The sequence below is a fragment of the Monodelphis domestica genome, chromosome 4 (assembly GCF_027887165.1).
Source record: "Monodelphis domestica isolate mMonDom1 chromosome 4, mMonDom1.pri, whole genome shotgun sequence".
NCBI classification, from domain to species: Eukaryota; Metazoa; Chordata; class Mammalia; order Didelphimorphia; family Didelphidae; genus Monodelphis; species Monodelphis domestica.
Window position 1 is genome coordinate 255,858,183 of NC_077230.1, and position 21,528 is coordinate 255,879,710.

At 34.4% G+C, this 21,528-nt stretch overlaps 1 protein-coding gene across 3 annotated transcripts in view; it reads left to right on the top strand.

The window, feature by feature from the left end:
* Positions 1-21,528, top strand: part of PGR (progesterone receptor) — a 101,221-nt gene that overhangs the window by 65,033 nt on the left and 14,660 nt on the right. For all 3 annotated transcript variants that reach the window (XM_007494951.2, XM_001362335.5, XM_007494950.3), the window contains one exon: positions 13,345-13,650. In XM_007494951.2, the coding sequence (XP_007495013.1) occupies positions 13,345-13,650 (306 nt within the window). The remainder of the gene's footprint in view (positions 1-13,344; positions 13,651-21,528) is intronic.

Sequence of the window (21,528 nt, forward strand, 5' to 3'; positions counted from 1 at the left end):
TTCCTCATTATTTGTTTCTTTTCAACATAATATGAATTTTTTAATGATCTATTGAGATTTACTCTTGTTTGTTCTTTATGCTCTCCATGTCCTTTAAAGGAGCTTACAAAGACCCAGATCTGAGTTTTTTTTTTCCTAACCATTATCTTGTTCTCCATCTCTCCCTTTACTCTTTACAAAAGTACCATCCTCTTAGAAATATATTCATCAGTAAAACAATGGCAGATCAAAGTAGTTCTTTGTGATAGCAGTCTTTCTGTATATGAAGTCCTTAGGGCTTAATCTTACCCTCTACTTTTGCCAGGATCAGTTTCCTAAGGCCGTATTTCTTCTCACTGATTCTTTGCTTCACCCCCCACCCACCCACCCCCACCCCCACCCCCCGGGGAAAAAAAAAACCTGAGTGTTGGCTTCCTTTATGGATTCAGGTAGAGAAAGTGAGGTCCTAATGGGCAAACTAAATAGATAAATATTATTATAAAAGTTTTAGTCTCTTACTTCAATCATATCTCCTCCCATGACAATATTCTTAAGTGTCCCACTTTGTTTTCCATTTTGGGGTAAACTTCTACCCCTGCCATTCTCTTTATCCCTATAGTTTCCTATTCTAGTTTCTCACTATCCTTTCTCTCACTAAAACACTAAAAGATTTGTTTTCTCTTCACTGATGATCTTCAGATTTGGTAGGGAGGGATACATCCCTCTGTTACTTATCTCTCTTTTTTTCCTTTTCATGAAATATTTTACTCTTTTATTCCACTCCCACAAATATTAATTCATTTATGAAAACTCCCTGGAGGCTTAGTTTAACTCCAATAGTTTCATTTTTCCTGATTTTTAAATTCCTGTTACATATTAGGCTCCTTAGGTACTTTCTGTTCCTTAGGTATCCATTTTTTTTCCTTCTTTCTTTTAACTCATATATAATTTCCCCCCTTAAAAAAACAACAACAACTTATAGGGCATCTAGGTGACTCAATGGATTGAGATCAAGGCTTAGAGGTGATTGGTCCTGGGTTCAAGTTTGTCCTCAGATACTTTCTAGCTTTGCAACCCTGAGCAAATCACTTACCCACTCCCCAATTTCCTGGCCCTTACCAGTTTTCTCCCTTAGAACAAATATGTTAGTGTGGATTCTGAGAAAGGTAAGAATTAAAAAAAAAAAACCTCACAAACACAAGAATTTTTTCATTACTTAATTTTTTTATTCTTTTTAAAAATTAATTGATTAATTATTTTATTTATTTAGTCAATTTACAACATTATTCCTTGGTTACAAGAATCATATTCTTTCCCTCCCTTCACTCCCCTAACCCTTCCCATAGCTGATGGGCAATTCCACTGGGTATTACATGTGTCCTTGATCAAAAACTATTTCCATGTTGTTGATGTTTGCACTAGGATGTTCATTTAGAGTCTACATCCCCAATCATATCCCCATCGACTCATTTGACCAAGCAGTTGTTTTTCTTCTGTGTTTCTACTCCCACAATTTTTTCTCTTAATGTGGATAGTGTTCTTCCTCATAGATCCCTCTGGGTTGTTCATGATCACTGCAATGCCACTAATGGAGAAGTCCATTACATTCGATTATACCACAGAGTATATCAGTCTCTGTGTACAATGTTCTCCTGGTTCTACTCCTTTCACACTGCATCAATTCCTGGAGGTCGTTCTAGTTCACATGGAATTCCTCCACTTTATTATTCCTTTGAGCACAATAGTATTCCATCACCAACATATACCACAATTTGTTCAGCCATTCCCCAATTGAAGGGCATCCCCTCATTTTCCAATTTTTGGCCACCACAAAAAGTGCAGCTATGAATATTCTTGCACAAGTCTTTTTCCTTATTATCTCTTTGGGGTACAAACCCAGCAGTGCTATGGCTGGATCAAAGGGCAGACAGTCTTTTATCGCCCTTTGGGCATAGTTCCAAATTGCCCTCCAGAATGGTTGGATCAATTCACAACTCCACCACCAATGCATTAATGTCCCTACTTTGCCACATCCCCTCCAGCATTCATTACTTTCCTTTGCTGTCATGTTGAACAATCTGCTAGGTGTGAGGTGATACCTCAGAGTTGTTTTGATTTGCATCTCTCTGATTATAAGAGATTTAGAACACTTTTTCTTGTGCTTATTAATAGTTTTGATTTCTTTAACTGAAAATTGCCTATTCATGTCCCTTGCCCATTGGCTTGATTATTTTGTACAATTGATTTAGCTCTTTATAAATTTGAATAATTAGACCTTTATCAGAGGTTTTTGTTATGAAGATTATTTCCCAATTTGTTGTTTCCCTTCTAATTTTGGTTGCATTGGTTTTGTTTGTACAGAAACTTTTTAAATTTATGTAATCAAAATTATTACTTTTACTTTTAGTGATTTTTTATCTGGCTCTTTCTTGGTTTTAAAATCTTTCCTTTCCTAAAGATCTGGCATGTTTATTATTCTGTGTTCACCTAATTTACTTATAGTTTCCTTCTTTATATTCAAGTCATTCACCCATTCTGAGTTTATTTTGGTGTAGGGTGTGAGGTGTTGATCCAAACCTAATCTCTCCCATACTGTCTTCCAATTTTCCCAGCAGTTTTATCAAATAGTGGATTTTGGTTCCAAAAGCTAGGATCTTTGGCCTTGTCATAGACTGTCTTGCTGAGGTCACTTACCCCAAATCTATTCCATTGATCCTCCTTTCTGTCTCTTAGCCAGTACCAAATGTTTTTGATGACCACTGCTTTGTAGTATAGTTTGAGATCATTACTTAATTTTTTTGATAATTACTTGTTTCCCTCAAGTCAAATAATATTCCCACCTAGAATTTTTCCAGCAAGCCTCAAATGCCTCTCATTAGTTATTCATCCATTTCTTTGTTCATGGTGATTAATCACAGATTTGAAGGATTCATTATTCTGAGTTATATTTTGATCTCCTTTGCTTTTTGAAGTAATGTTTCATTCTCTACTGGATTTGTTTTATGAATTTGAAATAATCTTAGTTCAAAAATGAACTAATTTTAAGTTGCCTTTTCTGAATATCTGAAGATCTTTCTTTTGCAAAATTTGTTTTTGCTACTGAAATTGTGAAATGTAATCATTACCTGTGTTGGATTTAAAGTATAGGATTTTTCCTCATGACAATTCACGGGCAATTATTTCTATCAATCATTCTTCACCTGCATTCAAAAGTTCCAGACAGTTTTCTTTTATTATGTCATGAATTACAATGTGTGTCCTGTTATCAAGGTCAGTCATTTGGCTTATGTAAAATTCACATTTTCTTTTAATATTTTCTTTTATTTCTCTTCCGTCAAATTGTCTTCCACTTTGGTATTTTTATATTCCAAATATGTTATTTTCCAATAGTTTCTTCATTACATTTTTATTTCTATGATGTAATTTTATAGCTTATGTTTTGTAATTTTGAATTGAGAGTTCTGGTTGAAGACCTAAATTATTCTTAATTTCTTCTTTTAAGACTTTTTTAAACATTATTTTATTTGGTCATTTTCATACATTGTTCATTGGAAACAGATCATTTTCTTTTCCTCCCCCCAAACTCCCCCCACCCCTTCCCTAGCCAACCGCGCAATTCGTCTGGGTATCACATGTGTCCTTGCTCTGAACCCATTTCCTTGTTGTTGGTATTGGCATTAGAGCGCTCATTTAGCGTCTCTCCTTGATCATGTCCCCTCAACCTCTGTAGTCAAGCAGTTGCTTTTCCTCGGTGTTTTTACTCCCTCAGTTTGTCCTCTGCTTGAGGATAGTTTTGTTTGTTTTTTTCTCATAGATCGCTGCAGGTTGTTCAGGGACATTGTAAAGCCATTACTGGAGAAGTCCATTACGTTCTCTTGTACCACAATGTGTCAGTCTCTGTGTAAAATGTTCTCCTGGTTCTGCTCCTCTCACTCTACATCACTTCCTGGAGGTTGTTCCAGTCTCTATGGAATTCCTCCACTTTATTATTCCTTTTAGCACATTAGTATTCCATCACCAACATATACCACAATTTGTTCAGCCATTCTCCAATTGAAGGGCATCCCCTCATTTTCCAATTTTTGGCCACCACAAAGAGAGCACCTATGAACATTCTTGTACAAGTCTTTTTCCTTATTATCTCTTTGGGGTACAAACCCAGCAGTGCTATGGCTGGATCAAAGGGCAGACAGTCTTTTATTGCCCTTTGGGCATAGTTCCAAATTGCCCTCCAGAATGGTTGGATCAATTCACAACTCCACCACCAATGCATTAATGTCCCTACTTTGCCACATCCCCTCCAGCATTCATTACTTTCCTTTGCTGTCATGTTGAACAATCTGCTAGGTGTGAGGTGATACCTCAGAGTTGTTTTGATTTGCATCTCTCTGGTTATAAGAGATGTAGAACACTTTTTCTTGTGCTTATTAATAGTTTTGATTTCTTTAATTGAAAATTGCCTATTCATGTCCCTTGCCCATTTTTCAATTGGAGAATGGCTTGATTTTTTTGTACAACTGGTTTAGCTCTTTATAGATTTGAGTAATTAGACCTTTGTCAGAGGTTTTTGTTATGAAGATTGTTTCCCAATTTGTTGCTTTCCTTCTAATTTTAGTTACGTTGGTTTTGTTTGTACAAAATCTTTTTAATTTGATGTAGTCAAAATTATGTATTTTGCATTTTGTGACTCTTTCTATTCTTTTAAGACTTTAACAATTTTTCCCTAAAAATTTCTGGAATTTTTTTTGATGCTCTATGATCTTTAGAGAATCTATGATTTTCTTCTTCATCAGATAATGTTATTTTCCTTTATATTAACTTGTTCAAAATGTTTTGGTTTTTCTTTAATATTTAAGTAATTCTTTTTATGATCCTCTCTATTAGTTTAGTTTATCTTCTTGAAAGACTGATTTTTATCCACTTTATCTCTTGATCCCTTGGTCTTTCAGCTTTTCTATTCTCTTATCTTTGAGATTCTTCTTCCATTCATTTGCTTTTATGGTTCTTTCTCACCTCTAGAGTCTGGATTTCTATGTGATTTTAGCTTCCTGATGTTCAGGAATATTAGGATCATCCAACCTTAGTTCTGTCTTGAGTAATGTCAGAGTACAGAGGATTGATTCTAGCTACATTTCCAGACTACTTTACCTCAGGCCAGACACTCTTTCCCCCACTATTTGTAGCTCTGGCCACCACATATCTATTACACCCTCCCCAAGTCTTCTGTCCTTCTCTGCTCCAAATTGTCTTCCATTTCCTTGCCATTACTGAATAGAATCCCTTTATGTCACCTCTTTTGGAATCAATTGGGTTCAGGTCAAGTAACTGTGATGAAGATCCTGACAGTCACACCCTGAGGATCAAGACTATGATTTTGCTCTAACTCATCACATCAGTCACAGAAAGTGGTTTGGAAGTATGGAAACCAATTAGAAAATACAAGTATTAAACTTTTCCAGTATTAATTTATATGTATTTATCTTGTTTAGGGCTTTTGACTTAATACCTAGCTACCCAGGAAGCAAGGTAACACAGTAGATAAGTTGTTGTACTTGAAGTCAAGAAAACCTAGATTAATATCTTGTCACATGTATACTTACTAGCTGTGTTACTCTTGGCAAATTCCTTAATCTCAGCCTCAGTTTCCTTATGTTAAATTTGCATATAGTAGCACTTACTTCCCAAAGAGTTGTTGTGAGGAGCATATGAGATAACATTATTTTATTAAGCCCAACAATGAGGAGAGGTACTCTTGGAGAGGGGGAAGTATCATAGGATTCCTTTGTTAGCTCTTACTTTCCATGAGTGGATTCATGGTGCAATGCTGATCAAATGGTATGGCAGCCACTGCCAAATTAAAGTCCATCTGGGCACTCATTTTACCAATAAATGCCTAAAAGGGGGGGACCACAAAAGGGTTCGCAGTTGGGTCAGAGCAAACAAGACTGGTTTTTTGGATACTAAAAGGAAAAGCTCATGCTGACAGCAAGTAGAAAGTCATGTATCAATCATACATTAATAAGGCATACAGATTATAGGGCCAGACAGTAAAAGAGTGGAGTGGGAGAGGAAGGCAGACAGCATGGGACAGTTAAAGGAGAAGAGTACATGAAGTCACTTACATAACTATGTATTGGAGTAGGGAGCACTTAGGCTGCATGAATCCCATAACAATTGGAGGAGTGCTCCAGAGGCAGGGTTTGGAGTTCTCATTCTTATAGGGTTCTGGTGAGGTAAGATTACCTAACTCTTATCCATATCATCTTGGTGTTTGCTCATTAAAATATCAATATCACCTCTAAGTTGTCAACAAAACATTAGCCTTATTAGTATAATATTTCTCTGTGGTTTTACTGTACATGTCTAGAGTTTATCTGAAGCTTGCAGAACAAGAACTATTTATTGTGGCTTAGCTGGCTTCTCCTAATTTAGCACATAATCTCTGGATGTGGTCTTAATTTAGGAGGCAGTTTTGCCAATTGATTTCTATGTTCCCCTTTGTATTCTTAATTCCTATTTCCTGTTTATAGTTACCTTACTCTGGCTACTTAATTTACTCACTGGTGAGGTATTGGAAGAACTAAAACAGGATACAATTTCAATTCCTATATATGTAAAACACTTTGCTAACTTTAAAGTGCTTTATAAATGCTAGTTATTATTATTACTATTATTTTATAGTTACTATTAGCTTGTGTATTCATGTGTAATAGTTATCTCTCTCTGCTACATAATTCCTTTCTTTTGAGATGCTGGGGTTAGAAACAATTGCAAAAAAACAACTTTATCATTTTGCTGGTCCCATTGTACATACATGTTATAAAGGCTACTGTAAATGGATAATGAACTCTGCTTAGAGTTGAATAGGAGGAAGGAAGCAGGCTAGATCCCATTTGGGAAGTTTAGAAATTATTTTATTGATTGCAATCTGCTTCCTGAAGCAAAAATCTGTCTTTTTAATAGTAATTTCCTACAGATGATGCTGTATGACTGCAAATCATGAAATACCATAAGTTCTGAAGACTGAATATTACAAATTCCATGAAAAGATACAAGGGAATGTAGATAGGTTATAGTGTTTTTTTTAATTTTAGAATATTCTTTCATGGTTACATGATTCATGATTTTTCCCATCCCTCTTTCCTCCTCACTTCTATAGCTGATAAGCAATTCCACTGGGTTATACATGTATCATTGTTAAAAACCTTCAATAGGTTGTAGTGTTTTACCAATGAATATTCACATTCAAGAAGTAGTATAAAAGATATCATCCAGGATGTATGGGGATAAAAAATTACTATACACAATGATAAAAACAGTTCACTAGAAATTTATGTTAAACAATTTCAATTGGGTCCTTGCTGCTGCCTGGCAATCCTCCACTTCCTTTATCATATTTCTATTCCATTCTTCATAGCAACTCTACAAAATAATTTAATTGCTCCCCAAATCTCCTATCCTGCTCTCCCATTGTAATATTAATTGGCAAAATGGGTGGGATTGCAGAACAGGGGATATGGAAGGTTTTGTAGCAGGGAAAGGAGGAGTTGAAGGGAGAGAGGGAATATGGCTGCCAGTGAGGTAAAAGGAGAGAGATGCCTCCTGCCGAGAGGCTATTTTTGAAAAATGGGGTTCCTGAGAAATGGGCCACTTATGATAGCCTGAGTGAATGTCATCTCTATAGATTGATGTTGCAGATGCCCCAGAGCAGATAAGTAGGGACCCTCCTGAGGGACAAGTCTTCACCCAGACCAAGGTCACCTAGCAGGGGTCCAATAAGAACCGTTTCTAGTTGATTGGCTGTCCTGAGGTTCAGCTCCTTCTATGTCCCCTGAAATGTTATTCCTCTTATCTGACAGCAATATTCAAATAAAAATAAAATTTAATAACAAGTTTGGATTGGGGGGGGGTATCAGGGAAGAGGGAAGAGGGGTTTCCCTAGATGAGATTTGAGTCTCTCTCAGCTTTTGAGCTGAGTCCAGGCCTCACAGGCTGGTGGAGGATTTCCTTTATTCCTGTCTAGCAGGGTCAGGAAGGAAGTGCAGTCACAAGACCAACTGCCATTCCCAGTTGCCCCCCCCCTTCAACAGTCAGTCTTGTCAATATCTTCTCTCTAACATTCCACCTGCTGTTTGTTCCAACTTGGTGGCAGAAAGTCCAGAACTTGTTTTAGTTTTCCTTTCTACACCATCTCCCATTCCTACTCTCTCAGCCTCATATTTTACAGAAAAATATTAAGGTCATCCACCACAAGCTCTCTCTTCTCACCTCTTCCCTATTTCATATCAGTCAGCCCAATTAATCAATCAATCAATATTTATTAAGTGCCTAATATGTGCCAAGAACTGTGCTAAACTCTGAGGATGCAATGATGCAAAAGACAATCTGTACCTCCAAGAAGCTTACAATCTAATGGGAAAAAAACATTCAAACATATATACAAAGGAAGCTATATATGCAGGATGAATAGGGAATACTTGACAGAAGAAAGGCACTAGAGTTTAGAGGGATTGCAAAGGTTTCCAGCAAAAGATAGGATTTTAGTTGAGACTTAAAGGAAGCCTGGGAGGTCAGTTGGCAGAGTAAAGGAAGGAAAGCATTCTGAGCATTGGAGATAAGAGAGAAAATGGGAAGAAATGGACCTTCTGCCACTATCTCCTCCTTTACCCCTCTCTCACATGAAAAAGTGATCTTATTCCTTACCAAATGAGGAGTGAGAAAAGGAGAATGAGTATTGGTCAGATTGAAAAGAGGAAAACCAGGAGAAAGTGGTGTTACAAAAACCTAGAGAGGAGAACAGCAAGGAAAAAAGGGTCATCAACAGTTTCAAAGGACATATAATATATATATGTATATATATATGTATATATATATATTGAGAAAGAGAGAGAGAGAGAGAGAGAGAGAGAGAGAGAGAGAGAGAGAGAGAGAGAGAGAGAAGAATGAAGAAAAGGTCATTGGATTAGCAATTAAGAAATCACTAACTTTGAAAAGAGTAGTTTCAGTAGAATCATAAGGTCAGAAGGCACTTTTAGTAGGCAGTCTTTTCAAAGAGTTTAGCCATGAAGGGCAGAAGATACAATATCATTAGTGGTGTTAGAAATATCAAGTGATAGTGAGAGTTTTTGAGAATGGGGGAGACATAGACATGTTTTATAGAAGGAGCCATCAGAGAGGGAAAGAGTGAAGATAAGTGATAGATTAGGAATGAAAGAGAGAGCAATATTCTGAAGAGATGAGATGGAATGAGATTGTTTTTACAGAGAGAGGGATTTGCTTTTTTACCCTAATTATTCAACAGGTTCTCTACAACTTGACTCATTATCCATTGTAGTAAAGCCAGTCTTATCACTGTCTCTTAAACACACTGCTCATTCTCACCTCCATACCTTCATTCATGTCAGTCTTAGTCCCTACTTATAACTTTCCTCTTGTATTCTTCCTTCTCTCCTCTGATAATTCAAATCCTATCTATCCTTTAAAGTCTATTTTAAACTTCACTGATTTCATGAGGGTTTCCTGGACCAATCCACACCATCATTTTCTTAATTTTCCTCTAAAAGCCCTACAGTAAATGATCTATACTGTTTAACTGTCAAATTATTAGCTATTATTTGAAAATAGGAAGTCATATGTACACTTGCATCAGAATTACTATAAAAACATAGACACTTTCAATGACTGTGGACATTATTTGAATTACTCCTTTATTCATATGGCATTGCCTTTCAAAAATAATAATGCAATTAGCAATATCTCATGTCACCATGATAATTGGTTTGCTCTTCTTCCTAGCATAAAATTATGTCATAACAACTAAATTCATTCATTTACTCAGATTGCCTCTCTTTTTAATGAAATACTTTACCTCCATGAGAATACTACAGATATAGTACTTAGAAAGCTAGGTCTTGGAGACTGGAAGATCTGGGTTCAAATACTACCATTTAAAGAGATGACACCTAAAATAAGTTATTTTACCTCTCCTTGCTCTAGGCTAGTGTTCAGTAAACTTTTTGTATAAAGCACCAGATAGTAAATATTTTGGTCTTTGAAGTCTGAGTCAAAATTGAATATATTACTTGGGTTCTTATACTATGAGAGAGAAAAAAAGTCCACAAAAAATTTATTGATAAAATTTAAAATATTATAATAATTGAGTATAATTTTAAAAAATATAGGTCTATTCATAAGAATATTTATTTGGGCAGATAGATGGGGCAGAGGGCAAGACTTGAGTTAAAATCTAGCCTCAGTCTCTTACTAGCTTTTAAGAACTGCTTTGCCTTGTAATTTTGGGGTTGAATTCATTAAGAAACATTATCAAGTTTGCAAATAAAAGCAAATTTCCAGTCATTCAGTGTGTATTAATAGCAGTTGAGGGCTGTTCTTGTTCAGAAATTTTTCATTCTTGTCCCTGAGCTCAAAAAAATTATAATAAAACTTTTTTTTCTCTCCCTCTCTTTTCTTTTCTTGACAATATGAGTCTATACTGGTAATTTAACAATAAAATTATGTGATTCAACCATACACATGGCTCTTGAAACACTGTAAAGATATAATGGTAACTGCAATTTATAGATTTATAGTACTGATCAGTAACAGTACTAAGCAACGAGAGTACCATGGAAGGTATTTAGTAATAAAAACACGTAAAGAAATTAATATGGCTGTTTCAGTAAAACTTTATTTTAAAATATAAAGACCATTCTTATCCTGTGGGCTGTATAAAAAAAAGGCAGCTTGCTAAATTTAGATTTTATTTATTACACAGCAAATATCTTAACAAGGCGGTTTAAAGTACAAATGATGTCCAATCCTGTGCACTTGACAAAATTTTAAAATAAATATTCTCCATTCATTCCCAATAACAGCAATAACAGTCCAAGCCCTTTAAGGCAGTAGATTTAAATACATTTTTTTTTAGTAGCAAGATGATGCATCATTCCCCTTTGACAATGTAATTAAATACCAGAGTTTCAATTCAAAGCTATACCACTGCAAAGAAGTAAATTATACTGAAATATATGTCATGGAATACATATCCTTTTGGAAAAATTAATCTGCCCCTCTCAGTTAGCAAATTTTAAAAAGAAAAATATAAACTCCTAAATACATAGTTTCATAGTTCAGAATAACAAATTCCCATGCTGACCATGTCCACAAATATTTCTCTATTCTGCATTTTAAGCTCATCACTTCTCTATCAGGTGAATGGCATGTTTCATATTCTAAAATCTTTCAAATTTATTTTTCTACATAATGTTGTTATTGAATAAATTATTCTCTCTTTTCTGATCACCTTATCTCTGTATCTATTAATAGATATCTTACTAGTTTCCCCTGAAAATGCCTTTTTGACATAACTTATAGCAAATAATATTCTATTATATGACTGCCTGTTTGGGGGAGTAGTTTTATACCTATCTTCTCAGTCTCTGATTAATTGATCATACAGTCCCAGAGGTTAGCTCTCCCCAACAGAGCACATTCCCCACTTTGGAGGCCACTTCTTTAGTATATTTTTCATCATAAATCTCTATATTGTTATCTCAGCCTCTTACTAGATGATCAACTCTTTAAAGATAGCAACCCTGCTTTGTCTAAACTTTACATCTCTCCCAGAAAAATATTCTATTATAGTAGGCAATTACTATGTTTCAAGTATAATATCTTATACTATTTATCCTTATCCTTTCTTCTAATTCTGTGTTAATTTTGGTCTTTAAACAGTTGGTATCTGTCTACATATAGCTAATTCTGTTCTTTTTAAAGGTGCAATTAGTTTCATTTTTTATGATACTATTTGGTGCACACCATGTCTAGGGAGCCTTCTAATTGTCTTGAAATAAGTTCATGCTTGTAAGTAATCTGAAAGTTTGCTGTCTTTTTTATTCCTAATTCCAAACCAATTTTTCAAAATATTTTTGCTATAACTCCCTTTATATCAGAGTCACCATGTATCAAGGTAATAATTGAAATAATATTGTCAAATTCTTCAAAAATATTCTCTACTTTTTAATTCCCTAGAGTAGATGTGGTAAAAGCAAATTGTAACCCAATGACCTCCTTTACAGTGTTCATCATGAAAAGATCTACAAGGAGAGATGACCAAAAGTCCCATAAAATGATGGTTCTTGTATTTGGGCATGTGATGAAATGAATTTTTCAAAGCTTATTATTTCATCTCTTTTAGTTTCATGTATAGCAAAAATATAAATATATATATTACTCAGTTCTCTAGTAGCATTCTGTCTTCTTGATGATTAGGAAAAGATAATATATTAAGGATACTAATAGATAATGTACTTAAATAATCTTGGTTTTCTTCCTTTTCTGATCTCAGAAATTACAGAAATAGAAGGGGTTCCAAAGAAATGAGCTATTTTTTATTTTTATCTTTTTCATATGTATCTATGGCAAAAGAATTGATCACCCAATGATCAGTCTGCTAGTGATAAGACTCTTTAACATTTAACTAGACTTTACTATGTTGCTGGGACTGTACTTAAAATCTGTTCAATTTAGTAGGACCTGACAAGCTTATGCTCTACCAGTCCAGCCTTGGAGCAAGCTAATTCATTTTCATTTTATGATGAAACACTAGCACTTTTTAATGATATAATAAATAAAATTTTAAAGTTTTAATTTTTCTGAACTTGTGCTTAGCATAATACCTTAACATAGCAGGTGTTAAGTTGTTGCTTGTTGAATTGGGTTGATCTTATATGTTACATTAAGACATGTTGATGCTACATATACATATTGAAGCTAATATACAAATGCCTCTTTAGTACATAATCCTCTTTGAGGCAAAGTTGTGTTTATTCTAAAAAGTTAGATTGATCTCATCTTACTAGATTTCTGAGACAAAACTAAAAATATTAAATGTAAGTGTTAAATGTAAGGTCTTGTGGTTAGGCTCCAAACAACTTTACAAATATAGCATTGGAAAAACACGGCAAAATATCAATTATCCTAAAAAAGATCTTTGGCTATTAGTATCAGTATATGAGAGGATGGGCAAAAATGGAATGTAATCATTGATTACATTGAAAGGCATCCCCATACTTGCTCTGGTAAAATTTTCTGTTTAACCAAATACTATTTGGGAAGGAGAAGAGGGTGAACTTGGATGTAAAGGAGAGTAAGAGTAAACAGGAAGGGAAAAGATCATTGAGCTAATATGAGGAAAAAAGAGAAAAGGTGACATTCCTCATAAGGTCTATAATCCTCTATTTCCATGAATTCAAAGCATTGCCTTGTACCACGACATTTTTTATAATTGGATATTTCTTGATGTGTTATATCTTATATAGATTCAGGTAATTACACTTTTAAACTTATGTGTGTGTTTCTTTTTAGGTCGAAAATTTAAAAAGTTCAATAAAGTCAGAGTTATGAGAGCATTAGATGCTGTTGCTCTCCCACAGCCAGTGGGCCTTCCAAATGAAAACCAAGCTCTAACACAGAGAATCACCTTTTCACCAAATCAAGAAATACAGTTGATTCACCCACTGATCAACCTGTTAATGAGCATTGAGCCAGATGTTATCTATGCAGGATATGACAACACAAAACCTGAAACATCCAGTTCTTTGCTGAACAGTCTAAATCAACTAGCTGAGAGACAACTACTTTCTGTAGTGAAGTGGTCTAAATCACTGCCAGGTAAAAACAATTTATATATGACAAAAAGTAATCTAAAATTTATTGTGCCTCTAATAATAACAGATTGTTAAATAACTAAACAAAAATTGATGCAATAAACTTCATAATCAGATAATATATGATAGATTTTAATCAATGAATGAACAAGTATTTATTGATCATTTACTGTGTCCCTAATACAGTGCTGGGTATAACAAGGGATTCAAAAGAATGAAAAAAGACCATCTTTGTCCATGAGTTGCTTACTATTCTGTTGGGTAATTAAGAATTATTCATACCAAACAAATAGAGAATAGTACCAGGTAACTTACAGTGAAGAACTACACTTCAGGGTTTTATATTTATGTGTAATAGTAAATTCAGGGAAGGAAAAGATTAATGTGAATTGATTATTATAACTCAAAAATTTCTAGTTTGTCATAAGGTCAAACTCAACTGAAATGAAATTTGAAAATGATTTAAAATATTTGTTTGAAAAACAAATGAAATGTTTTCACAATGTACTGGGAGCTTTTAAAAACCATAAAAGAAATTAAAAATCAATAAAGTGATTTCCTAAAATAAAACAATTTTAACACTCTATGAAATGAGTCTTTTAATAACTATGACCTCAGCCAGAATTGTGCCTAGATGGAGAACAGAATAATCTATCAACTGCTTATATCTATAACCAGGTTGATTCATCATAGCAAGAATAAAAGTGCTTAATTTCAAACTTTGTGCTTAATTATTCAATAGATTCCAAAAAAGACATAGTTGCTGAGAGAATTATGGCAATAGCAACCAAAGAATGGGTAGTTTTCTCTTGAATTATTTCTTCTAGTTTATTTTGGACTGAAAGACCTAGAGAAAATATAATACAGTTGCTCTGCCCTCATAACCTTATATAGAAAGGGAAGAATCTTTTCTCACTTTCCTTTTTCCTCCAAGTATACTCACTGAACAGCATAATTCTTTAAAAAATAATCTTTATGGATCTGATTCTTATTTGTAAAACAATAGTTTGGACATACTCAGGAAACAAAGATGAATTATATTTACTATTCTAATAGAGGCAAAATATTGTCTGTTTATAGGCTGACCAAAGTAAAAATTCCTAAATACTACCATTTACATTCTTATTCATAGGAAGTAGGCAGGAAAGAATATATTTTTTCTTCATTTTTCTCACTTGAAATGTATGACAAATACCATATATATGTAGAATTTTTTGAACCCATTTATGACAAAGATATCTGTTTAGGGTTTTTTTTTAAAGCAATGGAAATCAAAAGTCCTAGCTTCTAATGCTTACTATGTCACTAACCACCATCAGACCTTGAGAAAATTATTTAACCTCACAGACCTTACTTCTAAAAACTTTTAAATGGTGTACTAATGTTATGTGAATTCAACAAAATTATAATTACTATAATACTAGTGAATTTGAATGAAAAATCATTTTTCATTATTTAAAATTGATGCTTATATTTTTATCTTCATCTTTTTTATTCTTAGGAGATATTTTTATTTTTGCTCAAATGCTCCATAGCTTTTGTTTCAATATTTACTGAAAAAAATAAATAGAAACCAAAACTGAAACCATAATTTACAAGCCAATCTTTTATTAAAAACTATTTCTATAGTTATGTTTTCTCAAGAGTAGAGCAAAGTTATATATAGTCTGCCAAAACCAATGTACCCCCCCTTAAAATGAAAAAGTTATTACTTGTAAATTTTCCCCATGATTAATTTCCAACATTTTACTTACAAATCTAATTATGATATGTGAGAAAACAAATGTTTGGTATGTCTCAGTGAGTAAAACTTTACTTATGCTATTGACCAAAAAGTGTCCATCCCTACTCCTAAATATTGTTTAAACAGTAAGACTAGACTTACTAGCCTATTTTGTAGCTTATAGTTTACAAATTCCATCTAGAAATAAGTAGATGGAGAAATGCAGTTCCATATTTTAAGTGTATTAAAATTTTAATGAAAACATTTTCTGCCTATTTTGAAAAAAATATTTTCACAATTTTGCTTTGAAAGGCTGATATTCCTAACTGTTGAATTATAATACTATATTTAGTTCCTTTGTGAAGAAATGAGAACAACCAAAGTTTTCCCAGATATTCAGGTCAGTATGTTACAGTGTCTTTCAGGATCAAAATAACTTTGTTGCAAAATATAATTTGGCTTTTCCAATTGAGACTAATACTAATGCCAGTCACTAAAGAGTTGTGCATACCAGGTTCCTGGGATCTGAAAAGAGGTCACCTGAGACACAAAAAAATTATCAGATGAAAAAATTGTTACTGACAACCTACATATATATTTAGATAACCATATAAACAACTCTTATTTACTCACAGTAATTGAAGAAAGACTTGGCATGGCCATATCACATGACAATGATTCATGACATTTATTAATATTTAAATTTAAATTTTAAGGTAAGAAGTATTATTTAAAACCCAGTAGAAATACCATAGTTACCATGTATAAATATAAAGAAGAGAGGTTTTCTTATTGCAAAAAAAGTGAATAAAATATCAGACTGCTATTATTTTATAATTGAAGAATTATATTACTATTAATATATTACTTGGCTTTGTCTGTTGATCCTTTTTTGAACTCTCTTCTGGTGTCCAAAGTCTATAGAATAATAAAAAGGCTGAAGCTTGACTGTTCCTAAAGCTTGTTTAAGGTATGTGCGTGCGTGTGTGTGTGTATGTGTTTGTGTTTTGTGGGGTGGAGAAAAGACATTTAAAATATATATTTATATCATATATGAAGGCCTGCAAAGTTTTTTACATCCATTATCTCATTTGTTCCTTACAACAGCTTCATTGAAGATGTACTACAGGTATTATTTTCTGCATTTTGTTGCTAAGGAAACTGGATTGCAGAAAGCAATCCAGGATCACATAACTTGTAGGTATGAGAGTTGTGGTTTATACTGAGAGTTCACAAGACTTAAGACCAACACACTTTTCATTATACTACATTATCTCCACAGAAAAGGAAAAAATATTTAAAGGCATCTTCTCAGCATAAAATTAAAAAGTGGTTTTCATAAAGAATTTTGTAAGAATGTGTATAATTTTCATTGTTTCAGTCAGGTTCCAGGTCCTATTGAATTAGTCAATTAGGTCTGAAAGGTCCAGAGAAAGGAAAGGTCCAGAAATTGCATGGAAATTAGGACAATTTTACTGACCGCATTTATAGGTAACTTTATCCAAGGTGTCACAGCTGAATCTAATTCTGAGAAACAACAACAGTAAAACAGTCCCATCACATTAAATAACTTCACCCAACATTATTAAAATGAATTTGTGGGGATTACAATTTCTGACAGGTTGACCCTTTTAACAAGCCACCTGGAAGTCAGGCAGCATCTCCAGTATGCCATTTAAAGGAAGTAATGTCCCATTGTGTACCATATATATCAAAGTGTATCAGTTCTTGTGGTCATTCTCAAAGACTGTTGGCAATGCAAATCAAGTCCAGTTCCATGCCCCCAAAATGAGCAAGGGTGATATACATAAATACATATTAAAAGAGGTACACACACACACAAAAATCGATACATTGCCAAATTTGTTAACAGAATGAGTAAATTAGGAGAAATTAAGAATGTTCACCAGAATAACTGGTTGGATTGAGAAGAGACCATGTTTGATTTCTTACTATACCTAGTGAGCTATTTAAACTATACTCATTCACTAAGGCATTTTTGCTTGTATTGGTCAATGAGATGAGTTACAAGGATTTGCCAAATTATTGTCCTTAAATACTGCACATGACCAATAAGAGGATTTTGTCATATGTGAATAGACTCAAACTGGTGGGGGGGTTTGCCTATAACTGAAGGTCCTCTTTCCCTGATGATTATTTGAAGTTGAATCAAGTGGGGAAAGGGAGCCAGTTATTATTATTGGTCTTATGTCAGTTCTTATTATCTCTAGTTGTTATTTCCATATTGAACCAAATGGTTCATCAAGTTGGTTCCATTAGAACCAAAGGTTATATGTCATTTTAGCAATTTACTTCATCAAACATAGAAATACCATGTGTTGTACATTCTGAAAGATGCAATATTTGGATAAGACATGATTTCAGGCCTCATTTTAATTTATGAATTAGTAAAAGCATATGACACATACATAAATAGTTATGGTACAAAATTGTACACTATAAGCACATCAGAGAAACCCAGAGTAAATTTGTGAAATGTAGTGAAGAAAGGGTGTAGGTGGAGTCAGGAGATAGAAGACATACTAAAGAAAAAGGCATTTGACTTGATCTTTAAAGGATTGATAGGAACTCAATAGGGCAGTAACAGATGCATTCCAGAAAGAATTTATGTGAGCAAAAGCACAGAGCCAGGAAAATGTGGGATGCCCACAGGGGACACTGAATTGTACAGTTAGGCAAAAGCCTATGCAATATGCAGAGAAGATAATATAAGGTAAAATTGGGCAAGGAAATATTCAGGTTTAGAAGAGAGAAGGCAAATAACCATTCAGGAAAGACATAGTGTTCCTGCAAGTGTCTGCAATTATTACTTATCTCTTGGGGTTACTCAACTGTGTTGAGCAGTTAATGAGTAACATAAAACTGGTGGGTTGAAAGGAAAGAAATTGAGCAGAGCATAGAATCCTTATTGAGTACATTCGTTTTGGGTATTGAATACAGGTACATGAAATATATGGGGGAAAGGTGTTCAAGTGTAGAATCTTAGCTAATTATTTGTTGAGAAATCCATATTTACTCAGCTTAGTCCATAATGGATGTTTGTAGAATGAGTCCTAGGACCAGGTAAGGATAAGTGGCCCCTCATAAGATAGACAGCCAGAGAGGTTGTGGGTCTTCACTCTTAATATTGATCTTTATTAAATGATTTCAACATTTTATTTTTTTCTGTGATGACCAAGCCCAAAGCACTAGAATATGTAGCTATATGATTGGCTTGTTTTGAACTGCTAGTAGTCTCCATATAGGAAAAGAGAAGGTGAGATTATAGTTGAAGGATATGTAGAAAAACAGTTGAGGAGGTTTCTGTCAGTAGGGTGACTTTAAATTTCACAAATTCTGAGTTAGAAGAGCCCTCAACAACTATCTAGTACAGTGATGGCAAACCTATGGCATGTGTGAAAGATGGCGCAAAGAGGGCTCTATGTGGGCAGGTGTGCCACCCCCCCAGAGGTCGTTACAAGTAAGGCAGAGGGATTTCAGTAGAGCCACTCCCCTCCCCATCTCTACTGGGCCTGAAGACATTTTTTCACATCACCCATTCCTCTTCCCAGCAGCCCAATGGGAGTGCACAGGCGGTAAGATGGGAAGTTCACAGGCAGCAGAGCTGGAGGGAAGCAGAGGGTTTGGACCACTCACCTCCCCCCTCTCTACACTCACTGAGGACATTCCTCACTTCACCCACCCTTCTGCCCAGCAGCCCAATGGGAGTGCTTTCTCCCTCTCCTATGTGTTGGGATGGGGGGAAGGCAAGGTGTGCCAGACACTGAAGTGGGTAGAGGGGGAACAGCACTCAGTCTCTAAAAGGTAGTGATCTAGTATCACTGATCTAGTAGATTATACCTGAATAAGAATCCCCTCTAATAAACTACCTAACAAGTGTTTTTTTACTTGAAAACCTTCAGTGAGGGGGAACCCACCAACTTGCATCAGCCCATTCCACTTTTAGATATTTTCAATTATTACATAAATTTTTCATTTCAAGTATAAAATTGTCACTTGAAAAACTGTAGTTGCAGAGAGCTTTGAATGCTAGGCAAAGATTAAAAAAATGTTTAAATTGTACTCAGAAGTCAATAGGGAACCAGAGAAGAGTTTTGAGTAAGGTATGCAACATGACCAGATATCTGCATAAGGAAACCATCTAGAAATGGAGTAAAGAACAAATTAGAAGAAAAGAGATGAGGAAAAATATTTTTAAGGAAGCTAATGTCTCCTGATATGAATTATTATTATAGACATCATGATCATCATGGTTGGGTAGGAAGTGTGGCCGACAACACTGGATTTGGAATTAGAAATCCTTGGGTTGAAACTGGACTTCAGTTTTATCCTATAAAATGAGAAGTTTGGGCTAAATAAATTTCAAAATCACCTTCAGCTCCAAAATCCTGGGATTTTATAATCAGCAAAAGTTAAGATATCCAAAATATTTTTTTTGTTTCTCAAAGTAGCCCTTTATAGTAATTGCTGTGTTATTCCCATTGTATAGATGTGGCTCAAAAGGGTTATGAACTCCCAGGGATATATAGCTACTAAATATCGGAGATAGGATTTGAACTCAGATCTTCCTGACTATATGTCAGGAAGGCAAATTATTATTCACACCATTCTATCCACTGTGCCATGATGTCTTTCAGGGCTGTAGTACTCAGAAGCTTTTGCAAAACTGCAGAGAAATGGCTGAAGGTTGTCTTCTTTCAGATGCCCTTTTGCAAACCGAGTGCTGTAGATGTCAACATGAGAGCATTCTCTTCTGTATTGAGAACAAGCATTTATTATATGCCTATAACAATAATGATAATTCATGTTTAGATAACACATGATGATTTAGAAATGATGTCCTCACTCTAGCTCTTTTAACTAACTCATATGCATGTATTACTATTCTAAATTTACAAGAAACTGAAGTTCAGCTCAAAGAATTTAAGAAAGTAGTCCTGAGATATACAACTAATATTAAACACACAATTTGAACCCTGTCTAATAACTGACTCTAAGACTAGAACTTTTATCTCTCTTTCCCACTGGGAAAGTTAGAGAGCCCCTTGGAGCAGGTAGTATTTGAGTTAATCTCACAAGAATGGCCAGAATTTCAAAAGCTGAGGAAGAAGAGGGCATTTGATACAGGAGCTTGGGGGTAAGAAAGCATATTATGTATTCAGAGAATAAAGGTCCTGCTTAAGCATAGGAGAACCATAAAGTGGTAAGACTGGTAATCAGATCCAGAAAAAATATAAAATTACTTTTAAAATTACATAGCCTCTCATGTCAAACTAGATTTTAAAATTTTAATAAGTTAAATTCAAGAAGAATTTGAGCAGAATCTACAATGTGCCAGGTGCTAAAGATTATGAATCGTCTATTAATAGTAAATTGAACCTGGTACATTGCCAAATGAAAGGCTAGTTAGATAAATGCATAAAACCTAATGGGTTAGGGGAAAATTTTTAAGGAAATTTAGATTACAAAATTGTTATATAATACCTAGGGAATTGTTGCTTTACCTTACTTGTAAGGGGCATAGGAAGAAGGTGTTTGAATGGCAATGGGAATTTGCCCCCCAGATATTAAATAGATTAATCCGAGGGATAATAAAAAGGTATTGAAAAATCCTACTCTATCTTTCAGAAAACAAGAATGTTTGTCTTCTCTCTCATTAAAAGACTCTTCTTAGGACTCTGAAATAAAATGCTAAAGCAAGAAAGATGCTTAAAAGAAGTCTTCAGTTACCCTACATAAATTATGGCTAGCAGCTTAGAGGAGGAGGAGGAGAAGGAGGAGGAAGAGGAGGAGCAAGGAACTGAGAAAATTAATATTCTACACTCCCCCCTGAAATGAGTGTTGATTTCAAGCTCTCAATTGCTGTCATAAAACTTCTTTAGGTATTACCACTGTAACTGCAAACTAACTAACTTTCAAAATTCACAGTTGTTAATTGACTTTCTCACCAAGTCTTTGGGGCATTTCTGTGCATATTGTTTGTTGACAAAAGAAATCAATTGATTTGGTACAGCATAACAATGCAACAAAGTATCTTCAATACAGATATTGAAAATAATACAGCATTCACTGAAAGATATAATTGCAGCAATAAGCTGTTCGATAACATCAATATTAAGTTAGATAAAAACAAGAAGT